The following is a 10,499-nucleotide window of genomic DNA, read 5'->3' as shown; positions in this document are numbered from 1 at the left end:
ATAATTTATATAAACTCTTTTTTGGATTTCTTAATTTTTAATCTATTTCATATAAGTTTCATTGAACCAATTTTATTTAATAAATTAAGTGATAAGAATTATAAATTTAATAATCTGAATTAATTTTGCTATTAATGCTATTGGAATGGAAAACAATGAATTTACTATTTGACATTTTTACACGTAAATAAAATGCCATTCAAAAATGATTAAGGACTTGAATATATATAAATTTCATCCCTCCAACAACCATTAATATCAACATGTCAAATCATGGGCACATTTACACATTTCACCTTCATTGTCTTTTAAATGTTATGCAAAAAAATCAAGATAGCTCATTATTTACATTAAAAAAAAAGAGCACATTTAGATGTTTTTTTAATATAACACTTTTTAATTCTGTTGAAATCAATAATCGTTTTCAAATTGCAATACTTTACCTATATAATCCATATATATAAATGTATTTCATAATTGTGTATTATGTCATCACATGTATTTGTCTTTATGAATCATGAATTTCCGCAACGCTGCAATTGTTTTATCCTTCAAACTAACTTATTGTTTTTAATACTCCATACTGCATGAATCAAATCCTATTATAATGCCATTAATTGTCCATTTGTTCTTGAAGATATAGACGGATCGGAAAGCCTTTGTTCTTATCATTCTGCAGTGCCTCCCATCTGTAAAACACAAATTTAGCAGATTCAACGAATTTGATTCGGGCAGTACAGTTCATAATCATTGCTTAATTCTATCTCATGAATAGCAAAGAGAGCATTTTTTCTTTGTGATCTTTTTTTGAAAGAAGTAGTTCATAAACCTTGCTGCGAAGCTCCCTAAAAATAATTGTAGAGGATGAGATTAATTAGGAGCAATGCTGCAAGTAAAATTGATGTTTTATTTCTCTTTCCCTGAGTTAAGTATAAAGAAGGAAACACAAGACCTGAATTTGGTGACGAAGGTATGAAGAAAGAGGGCCAGCTCAAGTTTTGCCAGGTGCAATCCTGGACAAAGCCTGGGACCCCCTCCGAAAGGCATAAACGAGCCGTTCTTTGAGAGCTCCTGCAATATAAAGTCCGAAAGATTACTAACAGAATGAGACAGAGAGATTACTAACAGAATTGGGGTTCATAAAAATTTCATTACTCATGGATTTCATGCTAATTAATTACTTGATTTTGCAGCTTCTGTTGCCAACGCCATGGATCAAATGTGAGAGCAGAAGAATGGTACTTGTCGTCCAGATGGGTACCTGTCAGAAGCACCAACACCGTCCACCCTCTTGGAATCACAAAGCCTCCTGAGAACACAAGTTTGTAATGATCCGAATGGTTAAGTAAATCGTGTGGCAGTATTCTAAACACTCAACTTTTCTATCAGTTTTGCTTTATATTTGGCTCAAAAAAGTAAAAGAAATGCTGAAATTGTAAATATTTGTCTCAAAAAAGTAAAAGAAATGCTGAAATTGTAAATATCAGTTGAGAGTTTATGTTTTTCTAGCTCTTCAAAGAATCAACTCTTTCAGCAGCATCACCACTAGTTGAGAGTTTATGTTTTTCTAGCTCTTCAAAGAATCAACTCTTTCAGCAGCATCACCACTACTTGTAATTTTGTAAATTTGATTGGAAAAGTTAAAATGAACCAAGAAGAACAAAACAGATTTTTAGATACCATTAATTTTAATGTCTTCTTTTGCTTCTCTGAAAAGCGCCTGAACAGGGTTGCCCATACGAAGCGTTTCATTTATAACCTGGCAGTTGAACAAATACAAACATGATCAATCATCTCAAAGCTAGAATGGTAAGAATTATTCTAACCTCAATAGAATACTATAGAATACTATAGAGGGACAGAATAATATAGAGGGACAGAAATCACAATAACTGGAGGAAACCTTTTTATTTTCCTAGCTAGGGGATTGTTTATTTTAAATAGGAATGATACCTTTTTGTCAGCATTCGTACGTCAAAAAGTTAGTGGAGTGAGAATTAAAGGAGATGTTGGTTTTAAATGGACATTTTTATATTAATCCTAAATTGGGAGAATATTTTGAAATTTAAATTCGATCATTTTTTAATGGTCAGATTATATATATGTATAAAACAGTATAGATTTATCTTAAATACAGAAGATGAGTCTAGAGAGATCTAATTTTTGATGTGTAAATTTTCTATGAAGTGATATTATTTAAATATTTTGTATAGTTTATAAAAAAATTATTTGGTCTGACATAGTAAAATTGCAATTTTGATGACCCACGAAACAGATTTACACATCATACTGGACTATAGAATAAATTTTAATCTCAATAGTATTGTAAGAATTAAAGAATAAGAATAAGTTCTTTTGAAAGAGACATCTTTATACAGTAAACTTCTAAGCTCAGTAGCATTCTAAAAATAATAAAAAAAAGAAATTGTTTGAAAGAAATATCTTTATAGAATTGTAGATTTTGAAAAGTCTTAATTTTTTTAGATTGTAAATAGCAAAAAATAACATCGATAATAACAACTGAATTCATCTGTACAAACGTAATCTACAAAATTTGTAATTTGGGGAAAATACGGTAACAGCCTGTCACCAAAAACAGCAATTAATTCCATACACATTGGCTGAATTTCATTGACTGGTAGTCATCCCAAGTGAGCTTTTGGTTTCTTGGACTCCCCTTTCTCTCTAACAAAGCATCATGCTCAGCCTGTGACGTGCATATTCCACCATCAGTGCAATCAGTATTAATGTATCAATACGAAGATTTGGAGTGTTCTTATTTAGAATAGACATTTGCAGCACCTGTACACTGGCACACACCTTCAGTTCCTGAAGTGCCTGGGGACTGTCCGTGAGAAATTTGATAGCCGATACCATCGATGAGGATACGGTTTCGTGACCAGCAAAGAGCAGGAATAGTATAAAATCTGCTATAACTTCTTCTGAAAATATGTCTTTTTTCAAGAGTTTTGTTAAGAAATCATTATGGACAGCTTCTGGATGCTGCCTTCTGTGCTTTATACCCTCGTAAATCTTTTTTATCAGAAACTCTCTGGCCTGCAGCGATATTAGCGATAACACATCCGGGAAGAACAAATCAAATTAGTAATCAGTAAAATAAAAGAGAAAAGTATCGAAGCGTTTGTGCACCTTAAATCCTCTCGCGTACGTGGTACCCGGGATTCTAATGGGAACGGAAAGGACACCTTTACAAAAATCATCGAATGCCTTACAGATCTCTCCCGTCTCCTTGCACGGAGATAAGCCCAGCAATTGTTTCGCTATCAAATTCAGAGCAAGCTATAACAAATATCACATGAGAAACAAATCCAATTTAAACGGAAAACAGTTCAACGCCATTCTGATAGCAGTAATAACATGCAGGTTTCGTGGTTTAATATTGTTTGATTTCGATAAATGTTTAATAAATCCACACAGAATGCTTAAAGAATGCATAGATTTTCTGAAAGTTAAAGGATGCTTAAAGAATGCACAGATTTCTCTGAAAGTTAAAGGATGCTTAAAGAATGCATAGATTTTAAAAAAATTAAAGAATGCTTAAAAAATGCATAGATTTTCTGGAAGTTAAAGATGCTTCAAGAATGCATAGATTTTCTAAAATTTAAAGAATGCTTGTTCATATTTTGGAATCGGGTTTTGTGGATGGTGCTTACCTGATGGCACTCCTCTTGAAGATGGATTTCCCTCTTGGCTTGCCATTGGGCGAAGGTGGTCTGCATAACGTTCTGTATGCCCTCCATGAAGTCCACGCTCAGCTTCTCGAACCTCAGGAAATTTACGGCCGTTCCGTGGAGCTTCTTCTGGAGATCTCCGTGCACGGAAAGCAAACCGAATTTGCCGATGAGATTTCGAAAAGGTCTCGGATAGTTGGATTGAAACAGCCTGCCTTCGTGTTGCAGAATATGTTTGTTGAACTCTGGGTCCACAGACACAACCATCCGAGATATTCCGAACAAATTCGATCTGAATATCTGCCCATACCTGCGTAATTCGCATACACATAATTCACATTTTGGATTTGATTTGTAAAATACGCGTCAATGTTAAAATTAACAGTATCGATCTTGAATGTTAAAGTTAACAGTACCTTAGCTCTCGATCTTGAATTTTAATTAAAACGAACAGTACCTTAGCTCTCGATCTTGAATGAATTGGCGTGGTTGGGAACTGGAATTACTCCCTCGAATTAAGTCGAGGGATTCTCCAATCAATGGCCACCCTCTGGAACCGGGAGGCAAATTGTAGCCTCGACTGTCCACCCTCCACACTATTCTGTAGAGCTGAAGCAGTAACATCGCCAGAACGAAACAGACGAAGCCCACCAGCCATGAATATGTAACAGTCTCCGCCATGATCCCCAATTCAATGCTTTCCTCGGAGCACAACTATCCCCTCTCTTACTTTGAATGCTATAAATGGGCTTATCACTCCATGCTACACCATCGCTACCTTCGTTAACTCGATTCGCAGTATACCTTCGTTAACTCGATTCGCAGTATACCTTTGTCTCACCGTTGACCACCTCATCTTGAAGCCAGTGGGAGCAACCACACGTACCTCCCACTGTCCAGAATTATTTTATATACTATATCGTAGACAAATATGTGTATTGATGATGTAAACGGTTTTAGATGATGATATCGTACACAAATATGTGATGATGATCAACCACACGTACCTCCCACTGCCCAGAATTATTTTATATACTATATCGATGATGATGAGATTTATTTTATATACTAGATCGATGATGATGAGATGATGATATCGTACACAAATATGTGATGATGATCAACCACACGTACCTCCCACTGCCCAGAATTACTATATCGATGATGATGATGATTTGATGATGATATCGTACACAAATATGGGATGTTGATCAACCACAAGTATCTCCCACTTCCTAGAATTAGAATTAGATGATGATGATGATTCTTCACACGTACCTCTCACTGTCCAGAATTATTTTATATACTATATCGTAGACAAATACGACGACGACGACGACGTCTATGTGATGATGATGATGATGACAAATATGTGTTGTGATGATGATGATGATGATGATGACGACGACGACGATGATGATGACTCGATTCGCAGTATACCTTTGTCTCACCGTTGACCACCTGATCTTGAAGCCAGTGGGAGAAACCACACGTACCTCCCACTGCCCAGAATTATTTTATATACTATATCGTAGACAAATATGTGTTTTGATGATGTAAACGTTTTTAGATGATGATATCGTAGACAAATATGTGTATTGATGATGTAAACGTTTTATGATGATGATGCAACGACGACGACGACGATGATGATGATGGTTAATGTCCGTTGAGACCAAACATTGGTCTATCAGACCTAAAGAAACAAATTATTTATTTTGGTTTAAGATTTTATTCCTATGCTCAAAAAGCTTGGAGAGAAGTCTCCCGAACTCACTATAATTTTGACATTATAAAAGGCTAGGAAGGTCAGTATTGTAACAAAGATTGTGACACTGAGATCTAATGTGGTTGTACGCGGGGCACTCTAAGAGGAAGTGGTTTTCATCCTCGATGTTCCTATTCTCACATATATGGCAGATCCTTTCCATCCATGGCGTTTTAGGAACTGCCCAACGACCTGTTTCACTATGGAGCTCATGAGAATTCGTTCTAATCTTTGCTATATTAATTTTCTTCTTTGAGCTAGTTAAAATAGAGAGATACTTTTGATCTTCTAGGTGGGGTTGATGACCTTCTTATAATAACTTAATTTTCTTTTATCCGCTAAATCTTTCTCACACCACATTTTTTTCTTTGAACTTAGAAGTAACAATATCTTTAATGTTATTTATGTTTTGCAATGCATCATTCTCGTTGATCTCCCAATAGTTCAACCAGGCCCTTGTGTCTTTATGCCACCCCCGATTAAGCCTTAGGTGGTTTTGGCTGGAATTTAAAGCTAGCTTAGGAAGTCTATGATCGTCTATGTTATTGAGTTTGTGCGTGTACAACAGAAACCTAATCATAGCTAAGCTCTCAATAGGGGAAAGACCTGCTTCTATAAGGAGAATAGGATAGGGTGTATTACTTTTAATTTTCAGGTTATAAGTTATAAAACACTTCTGGATTTGCTCAATCTTTCTCCATGATTCTCTGGAGATGCTGCAACCCCAAACCTCACAGCCATATAAGATAACAGGAGTGACTATAGTTTCAAAGAGGAACTTCTTTTTATCCCACATTACGAGGTTTGTTGTTTTACAATTATTTTCAAGACCAAAGTAAGCTTTCAAGCCCCCATTAATACTTTTCTCAATGCTATGGTTCCAGTTGAGTGTGTGATGAATATCAATTCCTAGGTACTTGTAAGAATACACTTCCTCCAAGTTATTATTGTCATACATAAAATTAGCGTAAGTGTCCTTCTTGGATTTGATAATCATAACTTTTGTTTTGTCAGTGTTAATAGTCATACCCATGGTAGAGCAGAAATCCTTAAGAAGCCTGAGTTTCTTATCAAGATCAAATGGGCACCTTGCGAAAAGAACAATATCGTCAGCATAGAGAAGAAGGATGACGAATATCCCAGCTAAGATCGTGCCATGACATCCTGCTTCCTCTAAATAGCCTTCGAGCATATCGATGTAAATGCCAAATAGGTTAGGGGAGAGGGGGCAACCTTGTTTAACTCCGATGTTACACTTAATATCTTTCAACCACCCCTCATTGCTCTTTAGCTTGGCAATTACATTCTCGTATAACCTTATAGCGGCAGCTCTCAACTCAAGAGGAACCTTTCGCTCTTCTAATCTATTCCAAAGGTTGTATCTAGGAACCGTATCGAAAGCCTTTCTAAAGTCCACAAAGCAAAAAAATAAATTGGATTTATCATTATGACATTCCTCCGCAATGATCCTAAGTGTAACAAGGTGGTATGTTGTTGAGTGATGCCTTCTGAAATTTGCTTGGCCTTTAACCTGCTTACCTTCATTTTCAAGCCATATGCTTAACTTCTTTTCCAAAATACTACCATATAACTTGGCTAAGAGAGGGCTGATCATTATTGTCCGATAATTAGAGGGGTTATTTGTATCCCCACTTTTAAAAATAGAGATAATGAGGCTCTCCGTCTAAGGTTTAGGAAACCCTTACTTGACTGCTTGATTGAAAAACTTGTGGATGTGGGGGATGAGGACAGGACTTCCAATTTTTAAGATTTCTGCCTGGTAACCTTCAATGTCCTTAGCTTTTCCATTAGCGAGGCGATTAACCCCAAACTTAATGTCTTCTAAAGAGAAAACTTCTTTCGTTGTGAGCAGGGTTTCCAAATTATCCATGACATTTGGAGATTCATAAACCTTTTTAAGATAGGAATTCCAATCGTGAAGAGCAATTTTATTATTATCTTTAGTCTTTCCAGTCAGAATCTGCCTCCAAAATTTCTTAGGAGCTACCTTAGAGAGGTGTAAGAGATTCTCCTGCCTTTGACAAATGTACTGCCTCTTTTTCCTTTTAGTTAGGGCTTTGTATATTTTTATCTTGTCCATTTTAAGAGATTCATCAATAGCTTCCTTAATTGCTCTCCTCGCACTTTTACAATCTTTTTCATACCATGGATTGGTTTTGCTATTTCTTTTATTATTTGAAACTTCAATTGAGAACTTGTTAATATAATATGAGAGGGTTGTAGTAAAATTATGATAGAGGTCTTCTATGTTGTCTATACTAGATAAAGGAAGCAAATTAGTTTTTAATTCATTCAGAAAGAGATCATTTTTATTTCTATCAAATATTAAGTTCTTTTGGTTGTAAGCATTATTTTATGTGGAAAATCTATGCATGACAAAATTTAGAGTTATAAGTAAAGGCCTATGATCATAGTCAGGTTCGTGGTCGTTTAAGATGTCAAAATTTATTATTTCGTTATATAATGGAAGATCGGAAATAACATAGTCTACCACGCTGCTACCAAGTCCATGGATGCAAGTCATCTTGCTGGAATTGGGCCACTTCTTTAGACCGTTGCAAATTATGAGATCCTGAGCACTACAAAGCTTGACTAGCTCCAACCCAAACAAATTTTCCCCGAGGTCTTTAGAGCTCCTTTTGTACCTACTAGCCAAAGTAGGGTCTTCGTCTAACCAAAGAGGATTAGGGTTGGAATGATTGCTTAGAATAATAGCTTGGTTGTTTGAAGTTCAAGCATTAAAGTCGCCTATTAAAAGGATATTACCGTCATTCCTTAGGCTAGAAATATCATTCTCTAAACCATTGTACGGGTTAGTTTTATCTAGATTCTTCTTCTTATAAAAGGTAGAATTGATGGGGGGAAATAACATATTGCCATGTAGGACTTTTTATTATTAATGTCATTGATCTCTATCCAACTATATTAGTTGTGAGGGTCGTTTTTATAAATCCTAACATAGAAAGAGATACTTGCATGTCAGCAATTTTATATTGTTTTCATTTTTGGTTCAAGTTTTTTGATATTTTTTAATATTGAATTGTAGGTTTATTATTGGATTTATATAAACTAAGTCAACCATATAGAAAACGTGGTTGATTAGTTTATATAAGTCAAAGGTTTATAAATCAATCACATTCACAATTATATTAAGCAAAAATATTATTAAATAAATACTTATTAATATAAATATTGTTAATAATATATTATTAATTAATAAATTATTTTTTTCATAAATATTGTCATTTAATAAAATATTTTATTCATTTTTATTAATTAATATTGTTTATATTGCTATTAATTAATTATTATTAATAAATTATTTAAATAAAAATAAATTCATTATTAAAAAATTTATTATTAATTATTTAACAATTAATTGATTATTTTTTTCATTCATTATTAATTAATTCCACCTAATGCTTAATATACTCAATGGATTAATTCAACCCAAAGGAATAATATTATAAACATAAGCGATTAATAAACCCAAGCACGGAAAATTTTAGGGGCTAATATTCGCACGTGGGCTAATTTTCAATGATTTTTCTAAGAAAAGATATGCTAAATTCTTTTTCGCTCAAATTTTATAGTATAAAATTATTTTACTTTAAAATTCACCAAAATGTAATAGAGACTATACATAAAATCATTGTAAATTTGAGTAATTTTACAAATATATTATTAAACATTTTACAACTTACATATTAAGGACTACAAGATATGCCAAAGTTTCTAAACTTTAAGATAAATTATCATCCTTAAAATTTTCCCCAAACCCCAGGGGTTAATACTAAAAACCCAAGGGAGCAATATTACCAAAGGGATTAATATTATAAACCTTAGGTATACAAACCCTGAGATAAATACTATAAACCCTAAAAAAAAGATGGTTGGGCATATTTTACCATGGTTGATTTTCACAGCGAAATAATATTGAGACAACCTTTGTCACAATGCGACATTTGACCACTGTTGATTTTCATATTGAAATAATATTTGTCAATGCATGGTTCACCATCATTATATACCCAAGGGATTTATATTATACCCTAGGATTATTATTATAAGCCTTCTAAATAATATTATACCCTAGAAATATGAATCATAGATTGATAAACCAAAGAAATTGGTATTATAAGCTCAATGGATTAATTCTAAAACCCTAAGATATTATAAACCCAAGAGAATAATATTAAACCCAAGGTATATAAACCCTAAGATAAATATTACAAACCCAAAGGAATAATTAATCCAAGTGATTAATACTAAAAACCCAAGGCATTATAAACCCAAGGGAATAATATTAAACCCAAAGTATAAACATTATAAACCCAAGGTATATAAATCCTAAAATAAACATGGTTGACCATGGTTGGCCATGGTTGATTTTTATATTATAAATCCTAAAATAAACATGATTGATTTTCATATTGAGACAATCTTTGTGAAAATCCGATGTTCGAACAAGGTTGGCCATGATTGATTTTCATATTGAGACAATCCTTCTCACAAAGCGACATTGAACCATGGTTGAACATGATTGATTTTAATGTCAAGGCAATCTTTGTCACAATGCGACATTGGAGCATGGTTGACCATGGTTGATCTTCATATTGAGACAATCTTTCTCATAATGCGACATTGGACCATGGTGATTTTCATATTGATACAATATTTATCATAATGTGACATTGGACTATGGTTGACCATGGGTTATAAACCCAAGGTGTATAAACCCTAAAATAAACATGGTTGACCATAGTTGATTTTCATATTGACAAAAAAATTGTGACAATGGGACGTTGGACCATGGTTGATTTTTATACTGAAACAATCTTTGTTAGAATCTGACGTTGGAACATGGTTGACCACGGATAGCCATGGTTGTCATAATGTGACGATAGACCAAGAGAAAATATTTGTCACAATGTGACCATGGTTATTCACCATGGTTGACCACCGTCAATTTTCATATTGAGACAATCTTTGCTATAATGTAAAATTAGAACATGGTT

General features: G+C 33.9%; 1 protein-coding gene across 1 annotated transcript; it reads right to left on the bottom strand.

Moving 5' to 3' along the window:
- Positions 1-613: 613 nt before the first annotated feature.
- On the bottom strand, positions 614-4,382 carry LOC149261219 (cytochrome P450 720B2-like). The gene is made up of 9 exons (XM_089381383.1): positions 4,150-4,382; positions 3,675-4,002; positions 3,151-3,300; positions 2,821-3,057; positions 2,615-2,707; positions 1,681-1,759; positions 1,182-1,309; positions 953-1,071; positions 614-689 (listed from the first exon to the last, which is right to left on the bottom strand). Exons 1-9 carry the CDS (start codon positions 4,371-4,373, stop codon positions 614-616), a joined length of 1,434 nt encoding a protein of 477 aa, XP_089237509.1. The 5' UTR covers positions 4,374-4,382.
- Positions 4,383-10,499: the final 6,117 nt, after the last annotated feature.

This window comes from Pinus tabuliformis, chromosome 6, assembly GCF_031772625.1.
Source record: "Pinus tabuliformis cultivar Carrire ecotype Pingquan chromosome 6, CPIR1, whole genome shotgun sequence".
In the NCBI taxonomy this organism is placed as follows: Eukaryota; Viridiplantae; Streptophyta; class Pinopsida; order Pinales; family Pinaceae; genus Pinus; species Pinus tabuliformis.
Note: the sequence above shows the minus strand (reverse complement) of the source record. Positions and strands in the feature narration are given on the sequence as shown.